The sequence below is a fragment of the Catharus ustulatus genome, chromosome 5 (genome assembly GCF_009819885.2).
Source record: "Catharus ustulatus isolate bCatUst1 chromosome 5, bCatUst1.pri.v2, whole genome shotgun sequence".
Taxonomy (NCBI): Eukaryota; Metazoa; Chordata; class Aves; order Passeriformes; family Turdidae; genus Catharus; species Catharus ustulatus.
In genome coordinates this window covers 68,730,495-68,747,060 of record NC_046225.1, presented here as the reverse complement: position 1 = coordinate 68,747,060, position 16,566 = coordinate 68,730,495, and the positions used below count along the sequence as shown (strand labels likewise).

Genomic DNA, 16,566 nt, shown 5'->3' with positions numbered 1-16,566 from the left:
AAGGAACAAGTTATGCCACTTTTAAAGCTTTTTATTTGGTATTTGGCTTTAAGCAGAAGGAAAAATTTGCAACCCAACCTTGCTTATCTATTATTTTAAAAGCAGAAGGCAAGGTAGAAGGTTGTCTTCAACCACCTGTTGAAATACTTTACACTAGAGAGCAGATTCAGCATTTGCATATTCCCAAATCCTGTTTTAAAGCAGATAGGAGATTACTTTCATGGACACAGCTCATCAGCATCCAGCCCTATGTCTGGCATCTCATCTGAAGAGCAATAAATTAACAGTAAATAATAAAAAACAACAGAAAAATAATGAAGAGATTGTTTCAAAATGATACTTTTATTGTAACTAAACAAAGGACACAAGCTCCAATTAACATAAAAATTTTATACTGAGTTATGGCAAACACAGGACCAGTATGCTCAGAGCACAGACAAATGATTTTCAACTGAAATTTACAACACAGGCTGAAATTCATCAACTGAAAAGCAAAACTTGGAATACATATGAAGAACAGAATATGAGATTATTCTTTTAATTAGGTATACCCAATTATTTGGCATTAACAATTTAAAAGTATTTAAATACATGCTGAAGTAGCTAAAGTTAAAATTATTAGCAAGGTACGCAGATATAAAGTTACAAGAAGTATTTTGGAGTTGTATAAAAGATGTAACTTTTTCCCCCTGACAAAGCCTACAGAAGTGTAAGGTACTATCCTGCAAGAGACTATTCTCTATCTGCCTGCAGTCCTGCTGACAAACTCTGACTGAACCACCTTTCTGGCACTTAGCCTGCAGGTAGATTGACTCTCACAGCATGTAGTCAGTGATAAAAACCTCTGTGAAAACCATCTTTTGGGCTAAGATGAAAACTGAAAAAAGTTTTTCAATAGAATAGGACCGACAACATGCTTGTTTTGAAGGGGGAAAAGAAATCACATCCTACTCCTCTTCCCTATTGCTAAATGGATTTTTAAAAAAGCTTTTTCTGTGTGTTTTACATTTTCCCCCTGAATAGTTTATAGTCAAAATCTTATTTGAATCTGTAACAATCCTATCAATGATCTTACCAATCACCTAAGTCTGAGCTCAGAGGCTTTGCCTGTGTAAGTCACAAAGTCATCGAAATCTCACATATCCTTTAAATTATTTAAAGAAATATTTACATCTCCTGATTAAATATTCACTCAGGAATAAGTTCTGACCAGTTAATGTACACTTAGAAATCATCCTTTCTCTGAACAGCTTCTGGTTTTTTGGTCAACACCAAAGGCAACCCAGCACATTACCTGGAGCTATTCCACTGCTGCAGTTGCCTGTATCACCAGGACAGAGCTGCTTGGGAGGTTCAAAGTTGGGTAAAAGTGGATCACTGAGGGCTTCCTAATCTTTTAAAGCTTGCAGAACATGTGTTGTTCAAGTCTGGCTGTCATGGGTTTGCCTGCTTTCAACAGAAGGAAAGTATTCCCCATGCAAGTCCTTTCTCTGGTTGGTGTGCACGTCCTGTGATCGCTGAAAGCAGAAAGTTGGCATTTGTGACTGGCATTTAAATGAATTTCATGTAATCTGCAGAGATTCACAAGATGCCAAATTTCATGCATGCCCAAATGTATCACAATTACTTTAATCAGAATATTCTTCACAAAATAAAAAAAAAAAATCAGCTATTTTTGGCTCCCTTCTTATTTAATCCATAGAAAATTTAAGTGACCAGTAAACACAGAACAGCAGCAAAGTGTTTTAAACTCCCAAATACTGCAATCAGCCAATTTACTTTCAGGTCAGTTAAAGCTCTGTAAAACTTGAATCAATAAATATTTGAAGACCTCTTTTTCTGCTACTTCCCTGGTTTAAATCTGCACGCATTCAAGTGAATACAATTCTTAGGTTTCTGATATTCCATGAAAGGTAGCAGGCAATTTTAGAGTATCATCTTTACCACGTTTCAGGAATGTCAAGTAATATTCTTATATATTGTTTTAAAATTGTAAATATGCCACTGTAAAAATTTAGCATACTTTAAAGCCCATAAATTCTAGCTGTAAATTATAAAATGAAAAATTAGTTTCTAAGATTGTTTTTTTGTGAAATCAGTTTTATTCTTGAATTTTCATCTAACATAAGCATTTGCCTTAAAAAAAAAAAAAAAAAAGCACCTAGTGAAGTCAGATCTTCAAAAAATCTACAAAGGAACTTCCATGCTGAAATCTCCAAGGTAATCTCAATTTATGAGGAAGAGAACAGCCCCCTTGATTTGGGATACATGAACCATAAAGATAGTACTGATTTGAAATTTCAGCTTCACCACAGCAATTCCACACTTCAGAGACAATTACAGTAATTCTCAGGAGGATCTTGCTGTAAGCAGCTTTCTTTGCAAACTGTACAGAATATGAACTCAATAGTTGAACTAGACACTGACTTTTTCTAGAACTGTACATCTCACTGTACATATTGCTTTGGAAACAACTAAATACAATGGTCCATATCATGCAAGCCATGAGACTGTCAAAACTTCTTTTGTTCCACTAACTTCAAATAAGTTTGTACAAATAATTTAGCCAATCTAGATAAATACTGCACATGGAATTATGCTGAAATATGCTTGGGAGTTGATATTTTCTACAAAAATATGCTACTATGATAAAAGCCTTAAGTACTAACTTGCCCACCTCAATATCACCATGTACAGTGCCCTTGTCAGATGTGCTCTCTATTATGTACACAAAATCAAGACTGGTTGTACATTTTATAATACTGGGTGCAAAATAAAAACAGAATAAAACCCCAAACCACAACCCTGCTGGTTCAAGCCTCGCTACATGTATTTCATAACAGATTTTAAGAAAAGTGTAAAATTTAGGCTACCATGAATTATGGAACATCCCAGAGTTAGTATTTTAGTTTTAAAACCTTAAAATTTACCACTAAGAAGAAGTATAAATGAGAAAACCTTGACCAGTATGTAGTCACACATTTAAAGGCAGTGACTATAAGCAATTAGAAAAACAATAATGTAATCCAAGCACTGGCAATATCAGAAATGACTTGCTGACTGCACAAAGCCATGAGATGAACATATATATGTACTCTGACTATACTTGGTTAATGACTTTATACCTGAGATGAAAATTGAGAGGTAAGAGAACTAGTTATGGTGTAAATAATTATCAGATGAAAAACAAGCACAAAGATAGCTACATTATTAAAAATATATGCATAAAGATCACAACTGACATTTTCCCCTTTTGATTACTTTCATCCTGCTATCAGTGTACAAACACTTTAACTCACTTTACCATGTGACAGATTGTGTTCTGAAACTATTTTAAAGGCTCCTGTGATTCCAATGCTTTAATAATTCATGGAGCTTTGAGTAGAAGCAACATACTCTACTCTCTAGTCCTATGAAATTTAAGGCACCCATAAGTAGCAAACTTCATGCCAAGTTTCCACTCTAGGGAAAAATAAATCTGATTTTTCCCTTCAACAGAAAATAAAAATCATGAATTCATAAAAGTGATCAGAATGCCACATTCTCTGTCAGTGAGGCAACAGCTTAGTGATATTTAGCTTAAAAATCCCTAAATCTATAGAGCTACTTCTGAAGCCACAGAATCTTCACTAGCAGATTAGAAAATGTGTAATATTGTGATGGAACAGAAAGCTTGTATTAAATTCTGAAAAAGCTAAAGGGTAGAAGCAGAGCAAGGTTGGGCCCCATGTAACAATGGAAGAAAGTAAATGGGAAACATTTCTCCATGATAGATACACTTAATTTATACAGCAAACTTCCAAGTTGAATGGATCACTGTACCACAACAATGAGTGCAAATACATCTTTTTGTGGGCAGGAGCACTGCTAAAGAAGCATATTCTGTTTTCATCAGTATGGAACGACACTAAATCACTTCTCTGATGAACGGAAATTTCATTCCATATGTCAGAAAACATATCTACAATTTATTACCAGAATCAGCTCAAAACACTTCCCATAATCACAAAGCTCAAGTAATATGTAGCCATTAGACACAGAGAGATATACAATATTTTGGTTACAACTGCAATTAGCTTCAGATTCTGAAGCTTAATTCTTTGCTTCTGCAGCTTCCTTATCATGCTTTTCCTTTGCTTTCTCTTTTTCCTCCAGTTTTTCTTCTTTTTGAAGCAGTGACATAATCTCAGCAACCTGGCTGGTGCCAATATCGATATCTTCTTTGTCAATCAATTCTACAACCTACATGAACATAAAATGAAATTGAGAGTGCATTTAGTTTTTTTACATAATGGAGACATTTTCCTATAATAAATTTTGTTAAGACAACAGTTTTCAGAAGACAATAAGTTTTCAGTTCAAGAAAAAAAGCAATTTTTTTTACATGGAAGACAAACTCAAAACACAACCAATATCTCAAACACATCCAGAGTACTGAAAAAAGGCTCAAATATAAACTAGAAGACTTAGAACTTTTCACCTTTGTGTGTGCAACACACAAAGACATTTTAAAGTATTAGTAAAACAGATTTATTTATCTGTTTTAATGGAAAGTTGAGATTCAGTACCTGTTGAAAAAGTATCTAAGACAGTAATTTATAGGTTTAGTTTTATTTTAATTTTATTTAACAAGACTTACTGTACTAGACAGGCACAAATTTAGAAAAACTTAGAAGTAGAGGGGGTGGGTCTTCAGAAAGCAAATAAAAAAAAATAATCTAGTAAATGATTCCAAATTCCTTTAAATAGCTTTTTGTACAAATGTATTCTTGGCATATCTCCTCAAGTTCCCAGAATTATTCTGCAATATATGCAGAATTTACAAGTACATTTTATCTGTGTTGCTAAATATGCAACGGTTGTTTAGAGCAACAGGGAAGATAATCACCACTGGGGCAGTAGAAAGGAAAAATATGTTTCAAAAGGCTGATACTGTATTTTCTAGCTGGCCATAGTTTAAATGCTATTTCTGTACCAAGCAGCAGAATGACTTGCGGGAAGTAAATTTCAGGACAAATCTAAATTTACCAAGTTAAAAACAAACAAGAAAATGAAGGTGAAAGGCAAATAAAACCTGAGAATGTTCAGCAGAATGAGAGAACAGGACAATCAGGCAACAAACACAAATCATTTACAGTGGACTTAAAGGACAGCTGGGGGTCTGTTGTCTATCAAGCTCAGGAAATACAGATCTGAATTAAACATTTAAAGTACACAAGTAGGCAAGAGAAGTTACTGTTTTGTATTGGTGTGAAATATCTATGGATGTTATGTCAAGACTTTCACTAACAGTGGTAGTTCTATTCCCATTTGTAAGCAATAACAAAATTACCATATTTTACAGAACTTGACATACAGAAAAACCTACAGCTTTAAAGGTAACGTGGCAATGGACATGGATTTTCCCCCCTCCAAAACACAATACAGATTACGGTTAACCATACAGCCATATAGATTCTCAAGATGCTGTTATATAAGATCTATTTACAATACATATCAAAAACCTCACTGGCATTAAGTAAAGACTCTTGCAAAAGACTACACTATGAATTTATGCCCAAACAGGTCCAATGTTTGAAGGATGGTTAGCCTTATTTTCTTTAAGTCCACAAACTTACCTTAACAACATTATCTATATCAATTTGGCCATCCTTGTTTTCATCTAGTGCCTCTGCAATCCTTGTTAACTTCTCCTCTGGAATCTTCTGGATTTGTTTCATTGCATTAATTAGCTCAGCAATGCTGATGAGATTCTTCCTAAAGAGAAAGCACAAAATCTACATGACAAACAGTTACTCCAAAGGAATAAGGCTGACAAAAGGCAGTACTGGAAGCTACTACACTGCAGGATGCTTGTAAAATTATTAATTAATTATTTATAATCCTGAACAGAATGCAAAAAGGCAAAAAGGAGTTACTGATCAACAAGCAGATTTTTATCTTGCCATTGAATCTCATGCTCTTAGTTTCCACGCTTTACTGAGCAAACAAAAGTACCCAGAAGCATTTGAAATAAAACTTTTTGTGCTTCCCAGTTTGTGTATCTAATGTCCTTTGTCCCCTCACTCCCTATTTACCAAAGATACAGTGCCATGTTTCTGGTATCCTTTTATGTACAGAGGTTGGCTGACAGAAAATCAATGAGTCACAGGAAAACAAAAGCTGAGAACCAATCATTTGAACAATTGAGTTGTTTTGTTAAATCAGCTTCACTTGCTCCTATCAAGGACCAGACAGTGAGGAAGGAAGGACCAGCAGGTTTCAGATGTAACTCTCTGCTCACTGATCTCATGACATTCAAATCATCTGCCACAACCTAAAGCCCTTGCTTGCCTATGTATTTTGCTAGCTTGAAGAAACATCTTCCAGCCAGATCCAGCTGAAATGCAGAGACAGCGAAGGCAATAAATACTAAACTGAAGGGTTGTATCAGTGTGGACCCAGCTCTTCTGGGCAAAGACAGACTTTTATGCAAGGAGCATTTCTCAAGCAGCCACTAAATGTCCTGGACATGGCTTGATAATGACTGCACCATCCTGAAGGTTGTTAAAAGAAAAGCCTTTGACAACTCAGCAATATTTAAACTAACAATTTTCAATCATCCACAAACACCTACAAAATTATCCAGAAAACCATCCATTACAAAGTATAATTACATTCAGCACAAGCAGATTCTGCATTGTATTGTTAGTTTACAAATTCAGATGGTTTTGATCAAGAACTTCTCTGTGGCACCATTCATATGGCTGCCTTAATGCCATTACACAAATCTGTAACAAATGACCGTTTGCCCTGGGGACTGGAAAACACAGAGCTCAGAAGCAACAAAAGCAAAATCCCTATTTCTGTTTAGTTATGCTCTTTGGGAGCTGGGATACTCTCTTAATGAACAACACAAAATGGTGCAAGCATAAACCAGATTAATACAGCATTCATGATCACAAACCATGACAGTCTGTGTCACAGTTTCCAGGTATTTCAGTGTGTGTAACAAGCAGTATATGATCATTCAACATAGGATTGCCTGAAAGACTGTCCAACAATAGTAAGACCTGGATAAGTATTGACAAATGAATTTTGTAATGAAACTACCAGGAAAGATCTTTCATTAAAAATCTGTGTGTTAAAAAATTGAAATGAAGTAAATCTTTTTGGAAAAAAAGTGTGTAAAATGACCTCCTCACTTCCATTAGACACATTTCCTCACTTGTCTCCAGACACCATAGACCCTTGCAATTTTCTTCCTTGCTAACACCCTTATTACTAAACAAAAAACCAAAACAGATATGGACATGCTCACACATTGTTGTGCACCTTTTCAGTCAATGGCACAAAGCAAAATGACTGTGTGAGGGGCATGACTAAGGGGATGATTTAATCTGTAACCCTGTTAGTGCCAGAAGCATGGGCAAGATGCTAAGATTCTAATCAACACTGACTTCAGAGCAACCTCAGGACCTGGGGAATTATACATCCTTTTTTTTCATCAGTTCTACCATATTTAGCCTTAGAAGAGAGAAAATCTGCAAATTTGTTCATTTTATTTTTTAAAATCAATTATCTGAATATTCTAAACAACAAGTTATTCACCAATCTTTTTCTAACCACACATCAGACAAAAGCAAAAGTGAAGGTGAACAGCCAGACATATCCAGTGCTCCCAGGTCACTTACCCATCAGGAGTAGTTTCCTCACCCTCCAGCTTTTCATCTGCTGTCTTTTGACTTGTTTCTAATTCCACAATAATTTTGTCTATCTGACCAATCATTCTGTTCACTCTCTTTGTCAGTCGCTTGCTTGCCTTTGACTCTTCCACTGCCTCTTCCTCACCCGTTTTAGAAAGCTCCTTTATCTCTTGCAAATCCTGAAAGAAATGGTCAAGAGCAAGAAAAGCTTTTGTTGGTGTGAATTCACAGCAGACATTTGCAACAGACACTACTGACTTCAACCAGCATTTCAAGACAGGAGCCATTTGTAGATGAAATTCAACTGTAGAGACACACTAAGGCAGATGGAATTAGAACAATAAATTCTAACACTGCTGCCTTTTTCATGCACCCCTTTAATGTTATTTTCCACACCTTTCCTAAGATTGGATAGGGTTCATTTCACTTATCTTGGAAGTTTCTGTAATACAGACATCTACACTTGCTAAGAAAGAACTGCAGCATGCAGCAGTCACTCAGCTCCTGTTACCCCAGTCACTCTGGGAACAAGAGCAGGAGCAGGATTCTCATCTGCTGGGAACTACTCCACTGACAACAATCAGGCTTTGAACACGTTACACAAATGAGGCTCTGCATTGTCACATAAAAATTCATTCACTCAGACAACCAAGAAAGAAAATCTTTAGATTTGTGGATCATTTCTGCAAAAACTAAACATGAACAGTAAAAGAACTTCCACGCCCTACTCTTCACCTCGTTATACTCCTGGATATCATCCTTCAATTCCTCAAGCTCCTCCTTTTCCTTTGTTAGTGATTTTTTCTGTTCCTGCAGTTTGGTGCAAGCATCACTCAGCACATCAATCTCCTCCTTGGTGATTTCCTCACCCTGTACAGAAAACAAACACAAATTAGTAAAGGCACATTTGTGATCTTCCTCCAAGATTTTCAGTCTTTTAGAAGAAAAGAGAAACTTGAGATTCTTTTTCCATGTTTGGAATCATTTTGAGGCTAACGCAAAGATTTTTAAATGGTAAGGCAGTTAATTTGCTATGGTATATAATTTTTTGAAGTGTACCAGTAATAAGTTTAGCTAATGTGATTGAGTGTATGAGTTTTGGCTATTCAAAATTCCATACCTAATTGTCTTATTTTAGAATGTTTCACTTCATTCATTCCTGGGTTAAGCAACTAAAACAACTGATAAACAATTCACCATGTACGGGAAAAGACAAATGACACCAAAAAATTGTAAAGTTTGGAAAGTTGAGCTGTAGAAAAGTTATCTTCAATAAGCTCTGTGAGAATGAGGATGGACATCCATGGTTTATGAAGTACACTTTTCTCTTGAAAAGCTGAGAATAAAACATGCACAGGCCCATTCCATCTACAGATAGTGCAAGTGCCCCCAAAACAGGTGTATTAATTTCAATAATGCAGACAGATGAAAGAGATGCTCTGAGGTGTTTTGTGCTGACTTCAGCCTTCTGCATTGGTGAATTTTTTAATTCACTAAGCAATTATTTTTAACTGACAAAATGTGGTGAGAAGGTTAAAAGTGAAGGGCAGACAAGCAATTTATCATGGTTCTCACATGAATGCTATGAATCTTCACATTCAAAAGTATAAAAACGTGTGGTTATCCAGATTACCTTAATGCCTTCCAGCACTGGTGCTGTGTCTATCAGCACCTCTGGGTGCACTGCTGCACCTGCCCGTGCCAGTTCTGGCTCGGTATCCATCGCCACCTGGCTTTTTTTAGCTTGCAGAACAGTTGCTTCAAGATCTGTTGCTGGTTCCATCGCTTTCTAAATTTAAAACACCTCATTAGGTTTCATTTTAAAAAAACCCCAAAACATTAGCTCTATTTACGTCAGTAAAGAATGACTTGTCAAAATAGAAATAGTTGCCAAAGTAGAAACACACATTTTTATGAGAAGTTAAAAAACTGCAAAATATTGAGTGGTTTCACATTAACATGCCCACTTGTATGTAAAGAACTTTTGTGAGCTCCTAAGGCTTAATTCACTAATAAAGCAGGCCAACAGCTTTTATAATCATATATATACAACAACATTATCAGGTTTATGACAAATAGAAGGAGCCAAAGATAAGAACATTTAAAATATGGGGTGCAGAAAATTAAAAAAAAACTCGCACAAAACCACTACCTTTACTACAGAAAAAGAACTCTTCTCTTACTGCTTTAATTGAGGAAGAGAAATCAAAGATAAGTACGACTGAACCAACATTTTATAGTAAACTTTTGCATTGCAGTCACTTTAAATATTTTCTCACATCTTCTATACATGGATTTAAAGTCCAGTTTCTTGCAGACAATACCCAGAGCAGAGGCAATAACCAGTAACATGCTAGTTTTCACATCACTTGACATTTTACTCCTCAAGAACTGTGAGCAGAACTTACCATGGCTGCAGCTTCAAGGGTTTCTTTGGCTTTCTCTGCAGCTTCAGACATTTTCTTTTCCTCATTTTCTTTTCTGATGGCTTCCTCTTCCTGAAGTGTTGCTTCCAGCCGCACTTTGTTATCTATTTTTTCACCTTCAACTTCTGCCACTTTCACTTGAGCCTCTTTGGCCTAAAAATAACAAAAGTAGTCAAAAAAGACATGTGTGTATATATAAATACAGGTATGGCTGCATAATGTAAATTTAGATATCCTGATGAAGTAGTACAGGGATGCTACAATCTACTCTGATGATTTATCTCCCTACACAACATCATGTATTTTCAAGTACTAAGTCTTTATATGGCATGAAGCATTCCTTGCTTGTTTGTAAGTGAAAGGTGTACTCTAAATCTTCTTATGCTATTACTGTCATGTAATCCAATATTGTCCTGTGTTTGCTTTATCCTCATACCCCTCCACATACAACACAGCTTCTGCATTTGAAGGTCACTCAAATAAACCTATCTATGATTTTAGTTTTTCAAGGAAAAGCGAGGAACTGAGAAGAACATCTACTTGTCTGGATGGATTTTCAGTCATGACACTGAAAGTTACACACTATGTCCATCAATACTTACAGCACTGTCTGGTAGTGTCTGAAGGGTTGTTTTGAGCTGGTCAGCTGGAGAAAGGGTATCTGGAAGATACATGGCTCTGGATAAAATAAGCAATGAAGTAGGAATTTCCTGGTTCAGGTGCAGATCTAACCACTGTAAGTGCAATAAAAAAACAAGTATTCAATTTGAGGATGTTTTTATTCTTTTTACAGATAAAAAGCAAGCAAAAGTAATTACCTTTTTTCACCACTACTTATCAGTCAATATCCTAGTACAGGAACTACAGACTATAACAGCTAAGAATTACAGCCATTGCAATGAAATAGAGGAAGATGTATTTTGTTTGAAGAAGTATTTCAAGAAGCACTGAATGAATATTTGAACAAGCAGTTTGTATCACATGCATCTTAAAATCACAAAACCATTTGGGTTGGGTTAAAGATCATCCACCTAGTTCCAATCCCCTGCCACAGGTAGGGACACCTTCCTCTAAACTGTTACTTAGAGCTTCATATAACCCAGCCTTCAACATCTCCAGGGATGGGGAGTCCACATCTCTGGGCAACCTGTGCCAGTGTCTCACCACCCTCACAGAAAAGAATTTGTTCCTAATATCTAATCTAAACCTGCCCTCCTTCAGCTTAAGGCCATTCCCCCTTGTCCTATCACTACATGCCCTTGTGAGAAGTCCCTCTCCAGCCTTCCTGTAAGGCCCCTTTAGGTAGTGAAGGTGCTGTAAGGTGGCCCTGGAGCTCTCTCTTCTCCAAGCTGAACAACCCAAACTCTCTCAGCCCATGCTCATAACAGAGGTGCTCCAGCCCCCTGTAATCAACTTAGTGGCCTCCTCTAGACATGTTCTAATAGACCTCCCTCTAAATCAGGCAACATCAAGAGATAACTGGTGAAAACTTTGTGAAAACTTCCTTAGAGCAAGATAATAACTGACAAGACAAACTTTCAAAATTACAAGTATATTTCAGATATGTTTAAATTTAAGTATCTATCTGCATCATCAAAACATCACGGTCAAAAGGCAGCAACCCACAGCTACTACATACTTAAAAACTACATGTGATAAAAGTTTATTAAGAAGACTGTTTTAACAAAGCCTTTACTGAGAAGAGAATCAAAGAGGCTTCTCAGAGTCAGAGCTAACAACTGGAATTAGGTCTGTGTGTTCAGCCTTGCAAAACTCTACCTGTTTAAGCTGCTCCTTGAGACGCTCCTCTGTCACACCAAGAGCTCTCATCCCTCGGGCACGACAAGCTGCCTGCAGTTCTTTAACAGTCAGGGTATCAACTCCCTCTTCAGCAATCATCTGCACAATGGAAAGGAAATTTGACCATGTTAGAGCTCAAAACAGAGGCACCACCAGCACTGCACAGCCAAGTGTTACAACAGCCACTAGAGGCTGCTGCGGTAACACTGAACAGCCTCAGCTGCTCCCACAGCTCCAGCATGGACAGCCAACCTCTAAGCTGGTATTTCTATCAGCTCCCTTACAAATTATAGTTTCATAGAGATGTTTATCTTTGTGATATAATTATTTTCATTTCAATTAATGGTAGATTAAAAAAGGTCAGGTTTTTCTTAACAAATAAGGAGACACTTCTGATTTTAAGCTCTTCAAGCCTTTTTGTTCATAGTTCTCAAAAACAAGACAATTAAAAGAGAGAAGGAAAATGCCTAGAAAAACAAACCTACATATATCCACACACACTCATTGCTGTTATGTGTCAAATTTATTACCCAGTGCCTGTTCAGAATGACTCACCTTGTCATCTGCCTTTATGCTCCTCAACCTCATTGTCAGCTGGAAGCGGAGAAAGTTATTTGTCCCAATTGACTGAAGTTCCAACAATTTACAAAGTGCCACCAGCTGAGGCCTGGTCAGATTGTCCAGCGTCAACTCATCTTCAAACAGTTTAGAGAACCTTAAGATCTCCTCATTACTGGGTCTTTCACCAGTTTCCCTGATCTGTGAGAAATGAACAAACATACACAAAGTTGTTCAAAGCAAATGTTACGGTTGAGCATTATTTTGAATAAAAACACTCTTCTCATTTGTCAAACACTTTGCAACAATTTTGGGATAAGAAGTAGCACATAAGGAAGCAATGAAAGAAGTTTTTAAAAAAACAAACAACTTACTTACTTAGGCAAAAGAATTGATGGTGTTGACAGCTTCCAACAACACTGCATAATGTACATAAGATAAAACTAACACAACAAAAATTAGATGCATCTGTACACTAAAGAGCAGGTCTAGCTGAAATGCACTGCTATAAGATACCTCCAGAAATATATATATACACCTTTGAATTAATTAATAACTGCTACAAGAGTCACACTGGCAAGTATTTATTATACCAAACACAGAAACACATAACATAAAGATGGGAAGATGAAGAAATTCACTCAATTGCAAAAATTTTGCAACACTGGTGTCCCCATGAAACACAGATTAGGACACTTAACTACTTCTCTCCACAACCACATTTGCTACAATATCCTTGCTTTCAATTCCTAGATGTTCTGCAGCACCTCAGTGCAAATGTTTTTGTACTTGAAGTTATTTCTAAGTGTAAAGCACTGTTTGGGAAAGGACTCTGCATCCTTCCTGATGGCAGATTCTATGTAACTGTACAAATGCAAAGTTAAGCTTTTCAGAGATGTGTTACCAATGGCTTCCCTATCATTATATCCTATTACTGGAAGCTCAAATAACGGTTCAAAGAAGTAGGAGAAAAATTCTCTAGTCTCATCAGGTCACAGTAATGTATTATCACCTATATAGACATTGATTTTTCTATTTTAAGTATGCCACCAAAAGCTTATTTGTGACATTACTGTATCAAAAATCTACAGAATTTACAATGAAGTATTCCCACTCACTTAACATCTTCAGTCTAATCACAGATATAAAAAAACCTCCTCCCAATACCCCTACTTTTTTTTTAAATCCTGTAAAGAAAAAGTAAAACTAGGTGACATCAAGTACAGTTTGAAAACTTAACATTACCTGTACTGCCTGATTTATCATGCCTACCTGTTTTACCTGCAAACTCAAATATTTTAGTGAACAGCTACTGAGTACGGGAAAAGGTAAAAATCAGAAGACAAGATGGTCTTGAGCCCATTAACCTCCAGGATACTTTTGTAGCAGAGAAACCATCTCGAAGAAAGCAAGGTCAAAGGCTGTGTTGCTCTACTTTGCCAGTGCCTTCACCACAGGAGCCAAAAATGGCACTTCAAAAACACAGGAAGTATTTTCTCCCTTGTTTAAAGATGAATTTTGACAGAGCCAAGCATGTGTTTGTTGAAAGTACAAACTGAAGCTTTCTAGTACATCACTAGCTATAAAACAACAGAGACAAATTCTGGAATTATGCAGTAGACATGTCAAGCCTGTAATCAATGGCTCTTGCAGCATCAAATACTTCACCACAGAAGCTGATGCAAAAGAACAGCAAAAAGGTGGGAAACATTTAAGCAGCTTCTTGCTCTGACATTTATTTCTGGTACAGAGAAATGAGATCAATGAAGTTTGTCTCTGTAGCACAAATGAGAAATATAAAGCTGTAAAAAGCACACCCACACATATGAAATGCAGGGTTTGAAACTTCTTTTTTAGTCATCAGAAGAACTTGGGACTTCCTCCAGCAAATGCGGAGTGAACCATCATTTATTTCCATGGAAATTAACGGCCGAATGTAAATTCTCAGTAGCGGTTCTTCCAGGAGAAAATGAAATGTTCCGAACATGAAGCATGACAGTGGCACGTTCCCAGCCTGCAGGGGCAGTGCCTCAGCCACTAACTGCTGTAACTAACCACTTACAATGTTCTGCACATTCAAAAGAACAGAAACAGATGACTGCATAAAGGCTTCAAAGTACACAGATTTTGCAAGAAGTTACTGACTGGTAAAATCTGCCACTATGATTATGTGAGGTGATCTGTCTGGCACTATCAACATCCTCTTATCACCCCACACTTCATTCTTAGCTCTGACATGAAGGAAAACCTTAAGCTATCTGACAGAGCTTGTAAAGTTCTGTGCCTATTTCTGTGCAAATACACACTCTCTCCAAAGGAGGGGACAACTGCCTTTCTCTCAGCAAAGCACTTGGTGATGTTGTTGGCTCCACCTCTAATTCAACAACCCCACAATTAAGAGAAATCAGAGATAAATACTGTCCTGAGAAGACTTAAGAAGGCATTTTTCATCTCTCACCTACAGTTTGGTGAAAGGAAATGCCATGAAATCTAAAGGCCGTTTATGTAAGAGGCAGATGTCTGACACTTAAATCTCTCTGTCAGCAACCAAAATTAAATAGAAAAGTTTTGCACCAAGCACAGCAACCACATTCTAGCTAAACCTCAGATTACACCACATTCTAGTCAATATGGCAACTGTGCATTTAAAAACTGTTTTTACAAGCAGAATTGAATTTGACCCAAAAAATTGACTTTTCCCCCCATTAAGTTTCAATCAGTTAATTAGGAAAAAAGACCTCTCCCAGTTTTCATACTCCATATAAAAAAAAAAGTCAAAACATACATGAGTAACCACTGAGCACACCATGTTTCATGTTAGAGTTAACTTATGAACAAATAAGTGAACAAGCAGAAAATGAGTAGAAACATAGTGCTTCTAGAGTTAGACAATAAAAGCACCAGCTAGAACACCAAAGCTAATAACAGGAAAACTTCATCACACTGACAAAAAAGAAATTTATCTTAAAAAAAATCACTACTTGTTTCTGTTACTACTATTTGTTTCTTCAACAAAATAAAGGTATGTGATGATTATCACAGACCAAAAAAACTAAAGTTATTTTTTTGTAGGAAGAGAAAACACATTGTCCAAATTTTTTACCTTTTGAAAGAATGTTGAAAAATCTTTTGTAACATTTCCCTTGGCTGCTTTATTTTTTAAGGCCATCTCCTCAATGGTGTCTTGAAGGAATTTAGCCAATTCAAGCTTTACTCTCAATTCTTTCTTCAATCTTTCCTCCTGTTAAAAAAATATTTGCTGTTAAAAGTTCCTGCCAGAAACACATGAACTAAACATCACTTCTGCCCCCAAACAAGTTATGTGGAGTAATTCTGAACTTCTGCTATAATACACACATTCCAAAGGGCCATTCATTCTTCCCAAAGATCCCCAAATCCCACTGAACAAGCTGAAGAGCTCTCTGTGTGCTCTGAAAGTGAAAACTTGTGGGGCTCTTTTGGTGGGTTTTTACAAAGCTCTAACAATTCTGAGAAAACCTAACCAGAAGAAATAAAGTTTAAACAAAAAAAAAAAGCATAAGAAGCTATTTTAAATATTAAGTATACATATGAAAAACCTTGTATCAGAGTTTAAGACTACAAATGTTACAATGTCTCTTTTTACACAACCAGAAAAATAAAACAGCTTAATTTCTCCTTTGTAGGAGTCATAGAAAATGGAAATGAGGATAGCAGAAAAGACAAGAGAGGCTTTCAACCCTGATAGCTTGGCACCTGCACATATAAAAACCAGGATGGCACTGGTTGATTATTATATGTTAAATGCAAGATCTTCAAAATAAGATAAGGAAGACAAAAGTATTACTACAATACTGAAAAAAAAAATCCTACGCTTTTAGACTTTTTCTTATTTCTCTACCATGAAATTCCTAATTTTTTAAAAAAATCACTGGATTATAAATTCAGACCTGCTTACCTTTTTAGACTTTGTCTCAAATGTAGAGGGAAGCATATTAGGGAACAACTTAAGAGCTACTGGAAGCAAAAATTCCATAAATGGGACAACAAGAAAAACCAAGAAAGGGACCAGGCGAAAAAGATCAGCACATATTCGAAGAAACTGGAAGGGAAAAAAA

At 36.4% G+C, this 16,566-nt stretch overlaps 1 protein-coding gene across 1 annotated transcript in view; it reads right to left on the bottom strand.

The window, feature by feature from the left end:
• Nucleotides 1–323: 323 nt before the first annotated feature.
• The window catches only part of LETM1 (leucine zipper and EF-hand containing transmembrane protein 1), a 28,397-nt gene continuing 12,154 nt past the window's right edge, over nt 324–16,566 (bottom strand). The window contains exons 4-14 of the mRNA XM_033060656.2: nt 16,407–16,550; nt 15,573–15,710; nt 12,467–12,670; nt 11,891–12,010; nt 10,714–10,845; nt 10,094–10,264; nt 9,319–9,474; nt 8,421–8,555; nt 7,674–7,864; nt 5,619–5,757; nt 324–4,242 (exon numbers count right to left, since the gene is read on the bottom strand). Coding sequence (XP_032916547.1) covers nt 4,093–4,242; nt 5,619–5,757; nt 7,674–7,864; nt 8,421–8,555; nt 9,319–9,474; nt 10,094–10,264; nt 10,714–10,845; nt 11,891–12,010; nt 12,467–12,670; nt 15,573–15,710; nt 16,407–16,550 — 1,680 coding nt within the window. The 3' untranslated portion in view covers nt 324–4,092. The remainder of the gene's footprint in view (nt 4,243–5,618; nt 5,758–7,673; nt 7,865–8,420; nt 8,556–9,318; nt 9,475–10,093; nt 10,265–10,713; nt 10,846–11,890; nt 12,011–12,466; nt 12,671–15,572; nt 15,711–16,406; nt 16,551–16,566) is intronic.